Source organism: Cherax quadricarinatus, chromosome 11 (genome assembly GCF_038502225.1).
Source record: "Cherax quadricarinatus isolate ZL_2023a chromosome 11, ASM3850222v1, whole genome shotgun sequence".
Classification (NCBI taxonomy): domain Eukaryota; kingdom Metazoa; phylum Arthropoda; class Malacostraca; order Decapoda; family Parastacidae; genus Cherax; species Cherax quadricarinatus.
This window is the reverse complement of record NC_091302.1, coordinates 48,309,359-48,327,764: the sequence shown is the minus strand read 5'-3', so window position 1 is coordinate 48,327,764 and position 18,406 is coordinate 48,309,359. Positions and strand designations below refer to the sequence as shown.

The 18,406-nt window shown below is 41.9% G+C and overlaps 1 protein-coding gene across 1 annotated transcript in view; it reads right to left on the bottom strand.

The window, feature by feature from the left end:
- The window catches only part of LOC128687587 (T-box transcription factor TBX1-like), a 245,131-nt gene that overhangs the window by 142,835 nt on the left and 83,890 nt on the right, over window positions 1-18,406 (bottom strand). The window contains 2 exon segments of the mRNA XM_070084095.1: window positions 10,652-10,735; window positions 10,737-10,968. Of these exon segments, the coding sequence (XP_069940196.1) occupies window positions 10,652-10,735; window positions 10,737-10,968 (316 nt within the window).

Here is an 18,406-nt window from a genome sequence, read left to right as displayed (position 1 = left end):
CAGGACCTGTCACTCAAGACCTGTCATGCAGGACCTGCCACTCAAGACCTGTCATGCAAGACCTGTCACTCAAGACCTGTCATGCAGGACCTGCCACTCAAGACCTGTCATGCAGGACCTGCCACTCAAGACCTGTTATGCAGGACCTGCCACTCAAGACCTGTCACGCAGGACCTGCCACTCAAGACCTGTCACGCAGGACCTGTCACTCAAGACCTGTCACGCAGGACCTCACACGAATCCCATCGGAAGAATCCTTCAACTCTTTTCCTCTCCTTAACAGTAATCCTGAATAAAGGTCTTAGCTATGAGTCCTACCCTTAAGGGCCTCTGAAGACATGGCTGAAGGATGCACAAGGACTCTGAAGGATCTCAAACACCTGACTGACAATAATTGGCCAGGCGGCTGCTATCCTACTTGATGTGACAGACTGACCAATTGATGGTGTCTTCTTGGGCAGAGATGAACGTGTAAGTACTCTGCTCGACGCTCGAAGGATGTACTTAGGAAATCCTTCAGGGGATATCATCACGTCCTACCGTAGTATCCTGCTGGTGTCGACGTGCTGGCAAGACCAGTAGTGAGTTGTAGTCCGTCAAGAGGCGCCTTGACAGCAACGTTGAGTGGGTGAAGCTAAAACTGGCAACACACGACATCCAAACCTTCTTAAACCTACGCCCATCTGCTCACACCCACGCCCATCTTCTCACACCCACGCCCACCTGCTCACACCCACCTACCCAAACCCACACTTTCCCCACCTCCACATATGACATGAGAATATTACATTTCTTTTCCTTATCGGAAGAGGACGAGGGTACAGACCAACTTTTGTAAGCACTGTGTGTGTGTGTGTGTGTGTGTGTGTGTGTGTGTGTGTGTGTGTGTGTGTGTGTGTGTGTGTGTGTGTGTGTGTGTGTGTGTGTGTGTGTGGTTGTCACCAAAGATACACTTGCTCACACCTGCAACAGCTGTATGTATCACGTCTTCCCCAGGGCGAGTCTCGCATCTTACATTTAAAGCTACGTTGTGATGCTGTAGCGACCGCGAGAGATAGAAACGAGTTGTCCTGAACCTCCTGCACAGAGTGAGAAAACTGAAACGTGAGAATAATGATAAAATTCACCAGTGCTTTGTATGTGACGGACAAATTCTAACAAGAACAACAAATGTAGGTCGAGTGTACTATATTACAAATGAAAATGAACTAGCGAACTTCCTTCATGATGCAAACATTACAGATTCTGACTGATATTAGTGACCAAATCCTTGTACTGTGTTGGTGTATGTTATTAAGCCATTATTGAACTAATCCTTGTACTATCACCTCCTGGATAGTATTTACTACCTCATTATCCCAGGTGTCCTACAACTATCACCTCCTGGATAGTATTTACTACCTCATTATCCCAGGTGTCCCACACAGTTCCTTGTGTGACCCAATTTGTGTTATCTTCTCAGATTTCCCTTTCACAATTTATTACTTGTTAATAAGATACTCTTTAATAATATCTGTATTACCATTTATTCCTACTTAAGTACTGTTGTAATTCTCTTATAATCTTAACTAATTATCCCTTTACTCCCAAACTACAAATAACAAACTAGTGTATGTTCCTACTACACTACTGTGCAATTCCTTGTACCATCTTCCACTAACTAGTATCAACTATCTCAAATAATATTTCTTTAGTAATATTAATTGCTCAAACTTTATTCTATAAGGAAAATTCTACTCTCAGATTAATCTCGTATCACAGTGACTATCTATCCTTTAAAGGTTGTTTACCACTACTTAATTTAGTTCGTTTTTACATTTCTCCTGAAATAATTCTCTATATACCAATACACTATACTGCCCTTTATTCAGTAATTACTATACTCCTAATTCTAACAACAATTAAAGGGCAACTTTCAGGAGATTTAATATTTTTTTCCCTCTTGTCTATATAGTCACATTTGTTATAATACTCCAGGTGCTGTTGACTACCTCAGCTGCTACTGATTTTATTTTTAATACATTCGTTTATTATTATATTCACTAGCTTCTTTATTTTAGCTGTAAATATCTACCGTAGTTCATAAACTCACATTTGTTAAAATAATTAAGGTGCTATTAGATGCTTAAGTGTATAACTGAATTATCTATTCTGTAATAATCCCTTTTCCTTTTAAATTTTTACAAGTTTTAGAATAATTACGGAGTCTTATTCATAAGTCTAGTTGTAGAGTCAATATAAATCTTATATTATTTTACTCAGAAAATCTAGTTTGTAAAATAACTCTCATCCTATGATGTTAACTTTTTTACTAAATGAATTACACGAATCAAACAGCAACTGTAATTACTACACAGCAGACCAAGCAAAGACATTACTCAGTGCAAACAATAACATAACCATCTTTAACTACAATGTCAGATCCTTGAGCAAACATTATGACGACCTCACAGCATTACTCAGTTCCCTTCATTCCAATATATCAATCATCACACTCACAGAAACCTGGCTTAAGCCTGATATTACAGATATTACCATTCCTGGCTACATGGCCATACACAACTGTAGAACAGACCAGCAAGGGGCAGGAACAGCTATATACTACTCAAATCAACTCGAATGTATCAATAAATCTTGCAAAAGGGACGAACATGGAGAATATATCATAGCCAAATTTAAATCAAAAGACCTGTAAAAACCCCTCACAGATATAAACATCCACAGAGTACCACAGTCAGACATTTACCACTTTAGTGAGAAACTAGAAACATGATTACTGATGCACACATGAATAAAGACCACCTACTACTAACAGGAGATTTCAACATTAACATACTACACGACCAGGACCCACAATTAACCGAATTCACGAACACAGTGAATAACTGCCTGTTGCTACCAGCAATATCTAAACCTACAAGAATCACAGAGACAAGTATTTCCTTAATAGACCACATCTGGACAAACACCATATCCCCTTTAAAATCAGACATAATCACAGACAACACTACAGACCACTACCCAACCTTTCTCATAACTAATCTGGGCAAACTACCAAAACACATTACTAAAGTAACCTTCACACTACATAACAAGACAGCAGTTAACAACTTTATAGCAGCTATGAATAACATCGATTGGCAAAATGAGCTTGAAACATATACAGATATGAATGAATGTATAAATAATTTTATTAAAAAAGCCCAAAGCCTCTGTAACAAACATTGCCCCCAAAAAAACTAAACAGATCACAGCAAAGAGACTGAATAATCCCTGGCTAACACCAAGCATCCTCAAATCCATTAACACAAAGCACAAATATGAAAAACAGTATAGAATGGGTCAAATAACTAGAGAAAAGTCTAAACGTTACTCGTTAGTAGTTACCAGCCTCATAAGAAGGTCTAAAAAATTGTATTATGAAAATAGATTACATAACATCAAAGGTGATATGGAAAAAACCTGGAAAACTCTATCTGGAATTCTTGGAACTAAAAAGTTATCCAAAAACAAAACAATCAAACTAACAAAATCAGATGAACCTCAACTCACACCTACTCACACCTTCTCACACCTTCTCACACCTACTCACACCTACTGAAACAGTAAACAGACTCAATGTTTTCTTCTCCACCATAGAACTAAAATCTAGGGAACAAAATACCAAGCGCAAACACCCGTCCATCAGACTACCTTATAGGTACCTACCCAAATACGTTATTCCTAGCTCCAACCAACCCACTAGAAGTTACACTCATCATAAACAACCTTAAAAACAAGGCAGGAGACATAAACAACTTGCCTGCTTTTATGTACAAAAAAGCTTCTCAAGTATTGTCACCAATTATTGCAACGCTCTTTAACAAATCCATTGAATCATCTACCTTCCCAACAATCCTCAAAATAGCGAAGGTCACTCCGATCCTTAAAGGAGGTGACCAAGCTGACTTGAATAACTATAGACCAATATCTAACTTACCACTGCTCTTTAAAAATATTTGAAAAGATAATTAATAGACGGATCTATTCCTACCTTGTCTTACGCAACATATTAAACCCTTGTTTGGATTCAGGAATAATAAAAGCACAAATGACGCTATCATACACATGCTAGAACTAATATATACCGCGCTTGAAAAGAAAGAAGTCCCGCTGGGCATTTTCATTGATTTATGTAAAGCTTTCGATACAGTCGACCATGAACTGCTGTACTCCGAATTAACGCACTATGGTATCAGAGGCCACTCCCTCAACTACCTAAAATCATACCTTAGTAACAGAACTCAATATGTGTATGAAAATGATGCAAACTCTTCCACCCAACAAATCACAGTAGGAGTTCCACAAGGAAGTGTCCTTGGACCACTTCTCTTTCTCATCTACATCAGTGATCTACCGAATGCATCACAGCTACTCAAACCCATATTATTTGCAGATGACATTACATATGTCTTTTCCCACCCAAACACAGTCATACTCGCCAACACTGTCAATTCTGAATTACAGAAAATATCTGCCTGGATGATGACTAACAAACTTACCCTGAACACTGATAAAACCTATTTCATTCAGTTTGGAAACAAAGCTGCAAATGATCCAATTAACATAACGCTAAACGGATAATCAGTCACAAGACTCACAGAGGGAAAATTCCTAGGTATCCACCTTGACAGTAGCCTCAAGTTCCAGACACACATACAACAAATCACCAAGAAAATCTCCAAGACTGTAGACATACTATCAAAGATAAGGTACTTCGTTCCACAATCAGCTCTCCTGGCACTGTACCATTCACTCATATACCCTTATCTTACATATGGAATTTGTGCATGGGGATCAACAACATCCAATCACCTAAAACCTCTAATAACCCAGCAAAAGGCAGCAGTAAGAATGATAACAAATTCCCACTCCCGCCAGCATACTCCACCAATTTTCAAAAGTCTGAATCTGCCCACCATTAAGAACATCCATACTTATTCGTGTGCCTACTACATACACAGAACAATACACGCAAATATAAACCCCCCACTCAAACTTCTCCTCACCAACCTTAACAGGACACATGACCACAACACAAGACACAGATCTCTTTTTGATATACCTCGTGTCCATATCACACTGTGTAAAAACTCTATGCACATAAAGGGCCCCAAAATATGGAATTCATTACCAGAAGATATTAAAGTAACCCAGTCTGAAAATCAATTTAAGACTCTTCTCAAAAGCCACTTAATCACCCTAGACTAAATGCTAAATACTCAGTACACATTTACTCACTTACGTTCTCCCACATCATAACTTCAACAATCACTTTGAACCTTTTATCCATTGTTGACAGGAATATAGTTGAATCATTGTTTTCACAAAAAGCATTTTAGAATATGTGAATATATCTTTCGTCTTACACAAATTAGATTCACTTATAATTAATAATCTACTGTACAACTATGAAATAATTACTATCCTACTGTACAACTATGATATACTCCTTAGTGTTAAGTAGTCTGTAAGCCAATAAAGTTAAGTTGGTCCATAATGCCTAGGCATAATAGAGGCTCTCTATGCATTGCAACCCACTATTGTAAATATAAAATCTCAATGTACTGTTTGCAAAGACATAAAATAAATAAATAAATAAACAAATAAATAAAGTATTGTGATTGTAAGTAGTTTACCAATCTCAGACCCGGACCGATAAATACCGAAGAACCTACATCATTCATTCAATAATCAATCTCAGTCTTTCATCACTTATAGATTTTGTATTGGACTGATGAAGTCACTGTGTGGCGACACGGTTCTTCGAGAAGGATTCCCGTATGTTGCATAAATGTCTCAATTCTTCAAGTTGTAGGTTTTCCAAGCCATTTATCACTTATGAATTTTGTTTGTGATGTCAGGGCTAGTGATCTCAAGCTTTTTTTTGCGACGCCAGGGCTTGTGATCTTAAACTTTTGTTTGCGACGACAGGGGTAGTGATCTCAAGCTTTTGTTTGCGAGGCCAGGGCTAGTGATCTCAAGCTTTTGTCACAGATGACGTCTAGAGAATTTACAGAGAACCTTTACTGCACGTATAAGTTCCATCAAACACCTTAACTACTGAGAACGCCTGGAAGCACTTGACTTGTATTCACTAGAGCGCAGGCGAGAGAGATATATCATAATCTACACCTGGAAGATTCTGGAGGGACTGGTCCCTAATATGCACACAGCAATCACTCCATACGAAACCAAAAGACTTGGCAGGCGATGCAACATACCCCCAGTGAAAAGTAGGGGCGTCACTGGTACACTAAGAGAAAACACAGTAAGTGTCCGGAGCCCAAGACTGTTCAACAGCCTCCCACCAGCAATAAGGGGCATTACCGGTAGACCCCTGGTTGTCTTCAAGAGGGAGCTGGACAGATACCTAAAGACGGTGCCGGATCAGCCGGGCTGTGGTTCGTACGTTGGATTGCGTGCGGCCAGCAGTAACAGCCTGGTTGATCAGGCCCTGATCCACCAGGAGGCCTGGTCGTGGACCGGGCCACGGGGGCGTTGATCCTCGGTTGCCCTCCAGGTAGACTCCAGGTAGATATTTTTTTTCGTTTTGTTTGACCTATGTGAGTTTTATGAGTTTAGCACATGAGTATAAGGCATTCTTTAGTATATGGGTAGAGGGTATACTATCACTGATGACCAGGGACCTTAATCAGACTAACTTGTATCTCTGTAGTGACTAGTTTATTGTGCACCTCATATCCATCCTGTTGATGGTAGTGGCTAGTTTATTGTGCACCTCATATCCACCCTGTGGATGGTAGTGGCTAGTTTATTGTGCACCTCATATCCATCCTGTGGATGGTAGTGGCTAGTTTATTGTGCACCTCATATCCATCCTGTGGATGGTAGTGGCTAGTTTATTGTGCACCTCATATCCATCCTGTGGATGGTAGTGGCTAGTTTATTGTGTACCTCATACCCATCCTGTGGATGGTAGTGGCTAGTTTATTGAGTACCTCATATCCATCCTGTGGATGGTAGTGGCTAGTTTATTGTGCACCTCATATCCACCCTGTGGATGGTAGTGGCTAGTTTATGTACCTCATATCCATCCTGTGGATGGTAGTGGCTAGTTTATTGTGCACCTCATATCCATCCTGTGGATGGTAGTGGCTAGTTTATTGTGCACCTCATATCCATCCTGTGGATGGTAGTGGCTAGTTTATTGTGCACCTCATATCCATCCTGTGGATGGTAGTGGCTAGTTTATTGTGCACCTCATATCCATCCTGTGGATGGTAGTGGCTAGTTTATTGTGTACCTCATACCCATCCTGTGGATGGTAGTGGCTAGTTTATTGAGTACCTCATATCCATCCTGTGGATGGTAGTGGCTAGTTTATTGTGCACCTCATATCCATCCTGTGGATGGTAGTGGCTAGTTTATTGTGCACCTCATATCCATCCTGTGGATGGTAGTGGCTAGTTTATTGTGCACCTCATATCCATCCTGTGGATGGTAGTGGCTAGTTTATTGTGCACCTCATATCCATCCTGTGGATGGTAGTGACTAGTTTATTGAGTACCTCATATCCATCCTGTGGATGGTAGTGGCTAGTTTATTGTGCACCTCATATCCATCCTGTGGATGGTAGTGGCTAGTTTATTGAGTACCTCATATCCATCCTGTGGATGGTAGTGGCTAGTTTATTGTGCACCTCATATCCATCCTGTGGATGGTAGTGGCTAGTTTATTGTGCACCTCATATCCATCCTGTGGATGGTAGTGGCTAGTTTATTGAGTACCTCATATCCATCCTGTGGATGGTAGTGGCTAGTTTATTGTGCACCTCATATCCATCCTGTGGATGGTAGTGGCTAGTTTATTGAGTACCTCATATCCATCCTGTGGATGGTAGTGGCTAGCTTGTGTACCTCATATCCATCCTGTGGATGGTAGTGGCTAGTTTATTGTGCACCTCATATCCATCCTGTGGATGGTAGTGGCTAGTTTATTGTACACCTCATATTCATCCTGTGGATGGTAGTGGCTAGTTTGTGTACCTCATATCCATCCTGTGGATGGTAGTGGCTAGTTTATTGTGCACCTCATATCCATCCTGTGGATGGTAGTGGCTAGTTTGTGTACCTCATATCCATCCTGTGGATGGTAGTGGCTAGTTTATTGTGCACCTCATATCCATCCTGTGGATGGTAGTGGCTAGTTTATTGTTCACCTCATATCCACCCTGTGGATGGTAGTGGCTAGTTTATTGTGCACCTCATATCCATCCTGTGGATGGTAGTGGCTAGTTTATTGTGCACCTCATATCCATCCTGTGGATGGTAGTGGCTAGTTTATTGTGCACCTCATATCCATCCTGTGGATGGTAGTGGCTAGTTTATTGTGCACCTCATATCCACCCTGTGGATGGTAGTGGCTAGTTTATTGTGCACCTCATATCCACCCTGTGGATGGTAGTGGCTAGTTTATTGTGCACCTCATATCCACCCTGTGGATGGTAGTGGCTAGTTTATTGTGCACCTCATATCCATCCTGTGGATGGTAGTGGCTAGTTTATTGTGCACCTCATATCCATCCTGTGGATGGTAGTGGCTAGTTTATTGTGCACCTCATATCCATCCTGTGGATGGTAGTGGCTAGTTTATTGTGCACCTCATATCCATCCTGTGGATGGTAGTGGCTAGTTTATTGTGCACCTCATATCCATCCTGTGGATAGTATTGGCTAGTTTATTGTGCACCTCATATCCATCCTGTGGATGGTAGTGGCTAGTTTATTGTGCACCTCATATCCATCCTGTGGATAGTATTGGCTAGTTTATTGTGCACCTCATATCCATCCTGTGGATAGTATTGGCTAGTTTATTGTGCACCTCATATCCATCCTGTGGATAGTATTGGCTAGTTTATTGTGCACCTCATATCCATCCTGTGGATGGTAGCACACAAGGGTTAACAGGAGTACATCTGGATTTATATTTTCAATTGACGTAGCTGTTGCTATCAACTTTAGGATATTTACTTAATATGCTTGATATCTTATTTTCATAGGTCATAGGTTATTATATTATCTGTGTCTATAGTCCTCACATAGTCACCATAAGGCTGATCATAGACTTTACATTTAGTATGATTATCATGTGTTTGTCTGTCAAACTACCAGAAGTACTTGTAACCAAGTCTGAGCCTGGCCACTACAACATCAGTCAGTAACCAAGCCTAAGCCTGGCCACTACAACATCAGTCAGTAATCAAGCCTAAGCCTGGCCACTACAACATCAGTCAATAACCAAGCCTAAGCCTGGCCACTACAACATCAGTCAGTAATCAAGCCTAAGCCTGGCCACTACAACATCAGTCAATAACCAAGCCTAAGCCTGGCCACTACAACATCAGTCAGTAACCAAGTCTGAGCCTGGCCACTACAACATCAGTCAGTAATCAAGCCTAAGCCTGGCCACTACAACATCAGTCAGTAATCAAGACTAAGCCTGGCCACTACAACATCAGTCAGTAATCAAGCCTAAGCCTGGCCACTACAACATCAGTCAATAACCAAGCCTAAGCCTGGCCACTACAATATCAGTCAGTAACCAAGCCTAAGCCTGGCCACTACAATATAAGTCAGTAACCAAGTCTAAGCCTGGCCACTACAATATCAGTCAGTAACCAAGCCTAAGCCTGGCCATACAAAATATCAGTCAGTAACTAAGCCTAAGCCTGGCCACTACAATATAAGTCAGTAACCAAGTCTAAGCCTGGTCACTACAATATCAGTCAGTAACCAAGCCTAAGCCTGGCCATACAAAATATCAGTCAGTAACTAAGCCTAAGCCTGGCCACTACAATATAAGTCAGTAACCAAGTCTAAGCCTGGCCACTACAATATCAGTCAGTAACCAAGCCTAAGCCTGGCCATACAAAATATCAGTCAGTAACTAAGCCTAAGCCTGGCCACTACAATATCAGTCAGTATGTTCACTTTACAAGTTGCTCCCTATACGTATTTATCTACGTTCATGTTATCATAGTGAGTGACAGAGATATCTACTCAGGCTTCTAAATGCATTTCTCTGGCACTCAGTTTTATTATTTATTTCTCTTCTGATATTATTCACAATACTATACACAGACACACTAAAGTTATATTCTACATTTTCCCTCAGGTCACTTTCTTCGGCTAACATATCAACTTTATCATGAAGGAGTGATTCAATGTGTGATGGAATCCATAACGTTTGTATAGTAATTCCTATTCCTCTGATTTTTGAGTATCAATACCTGGCTTCTCTAATAAGCATGTTGTTAGAGTCATTATGTGAATCAAGAACCTTCACTGATGACACAGAATCAGTAATAATCATGGTTAAATTCAGTGTCATAAGTTAACTTTAGCATCATTAGGATGGCAAGCAATTCAGTTTGCAGTGTAGGCGCCCAGTTGGTAATTCTTATACCTAACTCAATATATAATCGGTAATTCTACCAACATTATTACAACATAGTTCCTATTGCTTTTAACTAAGGAGCTGACGTAAGGACTTTGACTTCTACTACGAGAGCTACAAGGACTGCTAAGATATCATTATCGGCTGCCTTCACTACTGAGACAAGCCAGAATGGAGTCATAACCAGTTGCTCACCTGCCAGCCTTCGTGACGATCATCTCAGTACCAAGCTCATTGAACTCATCCCAGAGTGCCTTCATCTCCAGGCTCGCTGACACTCACCCGCTTGGCGTGTAGCGGTTTCTTCTGATGCTGATCCTGCTGTTGCTGCTGCTGATTCTGCTGGTGGGTCTTGTCAGCTAGAGCCACGGGCTCCTCCTTGTGGTCTTTGAGAGGGGAGTGTGGGGAGTCATGGCGGGTCTTGCCATGAGTTCCATGGGTTGGGGGACACATCAGCTGAGAGGAGTAACCCATATAGTCGTCTCTGCCCTTCCCCGCCGCCAGCAGGCACGCTGCAGGGAGAGAACCACCGTCTGAGTGGAGGGAGGGAGAAAGCTGGTGTCAGTCAAGGGAGAGAGAAAGTGGAAACAGACATAAACACGGAAGAATAAGTGAAAGATTAACGGGGACGGCACAGAAAACATTCTGAATTTGCATTATACAACGATCAGAGGAAAATGAATCTACTCAGGGAGGAAAACCCACCTCAGGGAGATGCAAACCTCAGCTGACTCAGGGAGATGCAAACCTCAGCTGACTCAGGGAGATGCAAACCTCAGCTGACTCAGGGAGATGCAAACCTCAGCTGACTCAGGGAGATGCAAACCTCAGCTGACTCAGGGAGATGCAAACCTCAGCTGACTCAGGGAGATGCAAACCTCAGCTGACTCAGGGAGATGCAAACCTCAGCTGACTCAGGGAGATGCAAACCTCAGCTGACTCAGGGAGATGCAAACCTCAGCTGACTCAGGGAGATGCAAACCTCAGCTGACTCAGGGAGAAAATACTTCACTTATATTATGAACAATACGTTCGACTGCCTCGCTAGTTAACCAGGACACAACACAACACAACACAACACAACACAACACAATACAATACAATACAATACAATACAACACAACACAACACAACACAACACAATACAATACAATACAACACAACACAACACAATACAACACAACACAACACAACACAATACAACACAACACAACACAACACAACACAACACAATACAATACAATACAACACAACACAACACAATACAATACAACACAACACAACACAACACAACACAACACAATACAACACAACACAACACAACACAACACAACTCAACACAACACAATACAACACAACACAACACAACACAACACAACACAACACAATACAATACAACACAACACAACACAACACAACACAATACAACACAACACAATACAACACAACACAATACAACCCAACACAATACAACACAACACAATACAACACAATACAACACAACACAACACAACACAACACAATACAACACAACACAACACAACACAATACAATACAACACAACACAACACAATACAACACAATACAACACAACACAATACAACACAACACAATACAACACAACACAATACAACACAACACAACACAACACAATACAACACAACACAACACAACACAACACAACACAATACAACACAACACAATACAACACAACACAATACAACACAACACAACACAATACAACACAACACAACACAACACAATACAACACAATACAACACAACACAACACAACACAACACAATACAACACAATACAACACAACACAATACAACACAACACAACAATACACAACACAACACAACACAATACAACACAACACAATACAATACAACAACACAACACAACACAATACAACACAATACAACACAACACAACACAACACAACACAACACAATACAACACAACACAATACAACACAACACAATACAACACAACACAATACAACACAACACAACAATACACAACACAATACAACACAACACAATACAACACAACACAACACAACACAACACAATACAACACAATACAACACAACACAATACAACACAACACAACAATACACAACACAACACAACACAATACAACACAACACAATACAATACAACAACACAACACAACACAATACAACACAATACAACACAACACAACACAACACAACACAATACAACACAACACAATACAACACAACACAACACAATACAACACAACACAATACAACACAACACAACAATACACAACACAATACAATACAACACAACACAATACAACACAACACAATACAACACAACATAATACAACAAAACACAACACAACACAATACAACACAACACAATACAACACAACACAATACAACACAACACAACACAATACAACACAACACAACACAACACAATACAACACAATACAACACAACACAATACAACACAATACAACAAAACAAAACACAACACAACACAACACAATACAACACAACACAACACAATACAACACAATACAACACAACGCAACACAACACAATGCAACACAACACAGCACAATACAATACAACACAACACAATACAATACAACACAATACAACACAACACAACACAATACAATGCAATTCAACACAACACAACACAACATAATACAACGCAACGCAACACAACACAATACAACACAACACAATACAACACAACACAACGCAACACAACACAATACAATACAACGCAACACAACACAATGCAACACAACACAGCACAATACAATACAACACAACACAATACAATACAACACAATACAACACAACACAACACAATACAATGCAATTCAACACAACACAACACAACATAATACAACGCAACGCAACACAACACAATACAACACAACACAACACAACACAACACAACGCAACACAACACAATACAATACAACACAACACAACACAACGCAACACAACACTACACAATACAACACAACGCAACACAACACAACACAACACAATACAATACAACACAATACAATATAACACAACACAACACAACGCAACACAATACAATACAACACAACACAACGCAACACAATACAATACAATACAACACAACGCAACACAACACAATACAATACAATACAACACAACACAACGCAACGCAACACAACACAATACAATACAACACAATACAACACAACACAACGCAACACAATACAATACAACACAGCACAATATAACACAACACAACACACACAACACAACACAACACAATACAACACAACACAACACAACACAACGTAACACAACACAACACCGGACATAGTTGGATTAAATGTAAATTGCAAGGTATGCTGTTAAGAAAACATGTGTGTGTGTGTGTGTGTGTGTGTGTGTGTGTGTGTGTGTGTGTGTGTGTGTGTGTACTCACCTAGTTGTACTCACCTAGTTGAGGTTGCGGGGGTCGAGTCCGAGCTCCTGGCCCCGCCTCTTCACTGGTCGCTACTAGGTCACTCTCCCTGAGCCGTGAGCTTTATCATACCTCTGCTTAAAGCTATGTATGGATCCTGCCTCCACTACATCGCTTCCCAAACTATTCCACTTACTGACTACTCTGTGGCTGAAGAAATACTTCCTAACATCCCTGTGATTCATCTGTGTCTTCAACTTCCAACTGTGTCCCCTTGTTACTGTGTCCAATCTCTGGAACATCCTGTCTTTGTCCACCTTGTCAATTCCTCTCAGTATTTTGTATGTCGTTATCATGTCCGGGCCCCTATCTCTCCTGTCCTCCAGTGTCGTCAGGTTGATTTCCCTTAACCTCTCCTCGTAGGACATACCTCTTAGCTCTGGGACTAGTCTTGTTGCAAACCTTTGCACTTTCTCTAGTTTCTTTACGTGCTTGGCTAGGTGTGAGTTCTAAACTGGTGCCGTATACTCCAATATGGGCCTAACGTACACGGTGTGTGTGTGTGTGTGTACTCACCTAATTGTACTCACCTAATTGTGGTTGCAGGGGTCGAGACTCAGCTCCTGGCCCCGCCTCTTCACTGATCGCTACTGGATCCTCTCTCTCTCTGCTTCCTGAGCTTTGTCATACCTCTTCTTAAAACTATGTATGGTTCCTGCCTCCACTACTTCACTTGCTAGGCTATTCCACTTGCTGACAACTCTATGACTGAAGAAATACTTCCTAACGTTCCTGTGACTCGTCTGAGTCTTCAGCTTCCAGTTGTGACCCCTTGTCCCTGTGTCCCCTCTCTGGAACATCCTATCTCTGTCCACCTTGCCTATTCCCCGCAGTATCTTGTATGTCGTTATCATGTCTGCCCTGACCCTTCTGTCCTCCAGTGTCGTCAGTCCGATTTCCCTTAACCTTTCCTCGTACGACATTCCCTTGAGCTCTGGGACTAGCCTTGTTGCAAACCTTTGTACTTTCTCTAACTTCTTGACGTGCTTGACCAGGTGTGGGTTCCAGATTGGTGCTGCATACTCCAGTATGTGCCTAACATACACAGTGTACAGTGTCTTGAACGATTCCTTGTTAAGTATCGGAACGCTATTCTCAAGTTTGCCAGGCGCCCGTATGCTGCAGCGGTTATTTGGTTGATGTGTGCCTCCGGTGATATGCTCGGTATTATGGTCACCCCAAGGTCTTTCTCCCTGAGTGAGGTCTGTAGTCTTTGTCCACCTAGCCTATACTCTGTCTGCGGTCTTCTTTGCCCCTCCCCAATCTTCATGACTTTGCATTTGGCTGGATTGAATTCGAGAAGCCAGTTGTTGGACCACATGTCCAGCCTGTCCAGGTCTCTTTGCAGTCCTGTCTCATCCTCGTCCGATTTAATTCTTCTCATCAACTTCACGTCATCTGCGAACAGGGACACTTCAGAGTCTATTCCTTCCATCATGTCGTTCACATATATCAAAAATAGCACTGGTCCTAGAACTGACCCCTGTGGGACCCCGCTCGTAACAGGCGCCCACTGTGATACCTCTTCACGTACCATGACTCGTTGCTGCCTCCCTGTCAGGTATTCCCTTATCCATTGCAGTGCCCTCCCTTTTACGTGCGCCTGATCCTCCAGCTTCTGCACTAATCTCTTGTGGGGAACTGTGTCAAAGGCCTTCCTGCAGTCTAGGAAAACGCAATCTACCCAACCCTCTCTTTCGTGTCTTACTTCTGTTACCTTGTCATAAAACTCCAGGAGGTTTGTGATACAAGATTTGCCTTCCATGAACCCATGCTGGTTTTCATTTATAATCTTGTTCCTTTCCAGGTGTTCGACCACTCTCCTCCTGATAATCTTCTCCATGACTTTGCACACAATACATGTCAGAGACACAGGTCTGTAGTTTAGTGCCTCTGTGTGTGTGTATGTGTGTGTATTCACCTAATTGTGGTTGCTGGGGTCGATACTCAGCTCCTGGCCCCGCCTCTTCACTGAGTGCTACTAGGTCCTCTCTCTCTCTGCTCCATGAGCTTTATCATACCTCATCTTAAAGCTATGTACGGTTCCTGCCTCCACTACCTCACTTGCTAGACTATTCCACTTCCTGACTACGACTGAAGAAATACTTCCAATTGTGACCCCTTGTTTCTGTGTCCCCTCTCTGGAACATTCTGTCTCTGTCCACCTTATGTATTCCACGCAGTATTTTGTATGTCGTTATCATGTCTCCTCTGACCCTCCTGTCCTCCAGCGTCGCCAGGATATTTTCCTGAGATCTGGAACTAACCTTGTTGCAAACCTTTGCACTTTCTCTAGTTTCTTGACGTGCTTGACCCGGTGTGAGCTCCAACCTGGTGCTGCATACTCCAGTATGGGCCTGACGTACACGGTGTACAGTGTCTTGAATGATTCCTTACTAAGGTAACGGGACGCTATCCTTAGGTTTGCTAGGCTCCCATATGCTGCAGCAGTTATTTGGTTAATGTGTCCTTCCGGAGACATGTTCGGTGTTATGCTCACTCCAAGATCTTTCTCCCTGAGTGAGGTTTACAGCCTTTGGCCACCGAGCCTATACTCCGCGGTATTCTTTGCCTTCCTCGTTCTTCATAACTTTGCATTTGCCAGGGTTAAATTCGAGAAGCCAGTTGCTGGACCAGGTGTCCAGTCTGTCCAGGTCTCTTTGAAGTCCTGCCTGATCCTCATCTGATTTAATTCTCCTCATTAACTTTACATCAACTGCGAACAGGGACACTTCTGAGTCTGTCCCTTCCATCATGTCGTTCACATATACCAAAAATAGCACTCGTCCTAGGACTGACCCTTGTGGGACCTCGCTCGTCACAGGTGCCCACTGTGATACCTCATCACGTACCATGATTCGTTGTTGTCTCCCTGTCAGGTATTTTCTGATCCATTGCAGTGCCCTTCCTGTAATACGTGTCTGATCTTCTAGTTTCTTCACTAATCTCCTGTGAGGAACTGTGTCAAAGGCCTTCCTGCAGTCCAGGAAAATGCAATCAACCCACCCCTCTCTCTCGTGTCTTACGTCTGTTACCTTGTCATAAAACTCCAGAAGGTTTGTGACACTGTGTGTGTGTTTGAGTGTGTGTATATATGTGTGTGTGTGTGTGTGTGTGTGTGTGTGTGTGTGTGTGTGTGTGTGTGTGTGTGTGTGTGTGTGTGTGTGTGTGTGTGTGTGTGTGTGTACTCACCTATTTGTGGTTGCAGGGGTCGAGTCTTAGCTTCTGGCCCCGCCTCTTCACCGGTTGCTACTAGGTCCTCTCTCTCCCTGCTCCATGAGCTTTATCAAACCTCTTCTTAAAACTATGTATGGTTCCTGTGTGTGTGTGTGTGTGTGTGTGTGTGTGTATGTGTGTGTGTGTGTGTGTGTGTGTGTGTGTGTGTGTGTGTGTGTGTGTGTGTGTGTTAGTTACCATTTTGTCCTAGGCACATGTCGATTAGACACTAGGCCTGTTGTATATGCGTGCTTGTATGTGTGCATGTGTGTGCATGTGTGTGTGTGTGTGTGTGTGTGTGTGTGTGTGTGTGTGTGTGTGTGTGTGTGTGTGTGTGTGTGTGTGTGTGTGTGTGTGTGTGTGTGTGTGTGTGTGTGTGTGATCTGATTCTTGTAATAAAGTTGGTATAATTACCGACAATATGTAAAGTAAAAGGACACTAGTGAACATCGAAATGGTACCTCACTAGTATTGCACCTCACTCTGAGCCTTTATATACCCTCTGTGTCCATGTATTGTTTGTAATGGCTTGATAAAGCTCCTGGAGAGCGAAACGTTGCCACAATAAATGTCACATTAGTTGCACTTGTGTCCTTTTACCTTACGATCTGATTCTTCATCTTCGTGTTAGGTTATTATACTGTCTATCTCTATATTCCTCAATAAATTGACAATTAAGCACAAAGTGTCCAAGATAGTCACCATAAGGCTGACCACAGACTTTACATTTAATTTGATCATCATGTGTTTGTCTGCCAAACTGCCAGAAGGACTTGTAACCAAGTCTAAGACAGGCTACTACAACATCAGTCAGTAACCAAGTCTAAGCCAGGCTACTACAACATCAGTCAGTAACCAAGTCTAAGCCAGGCTACTACAACATCAGTCAGTAACCAAGTCTAAGACAGGCTACTACAACATCAGTCAGTAACCAAGTCTAAGCCAGGCTACTACAACATCAGTCAGTAACCAAGTCTAAGCCAGGCTACTACAACATCAGTCAGTAACCAAGTCTAAGACAGGCTACTACAACATCAGTCAGTAACCAAGTCTAAGCCAGGCTACTACAACATCAGTCAGTAACCAAGTCTAAGCCAGGCTACTACAACATCAGTCAGTAACCAAGTCTAAGCCAGGCTACTACAACATCAGTCAGTAACCAAGAATAAGCCAGGCTACTACAACATCAGTCAGTAACCAAGTCTAAGCCAGGCTACTACAACATCAGTCAGTAA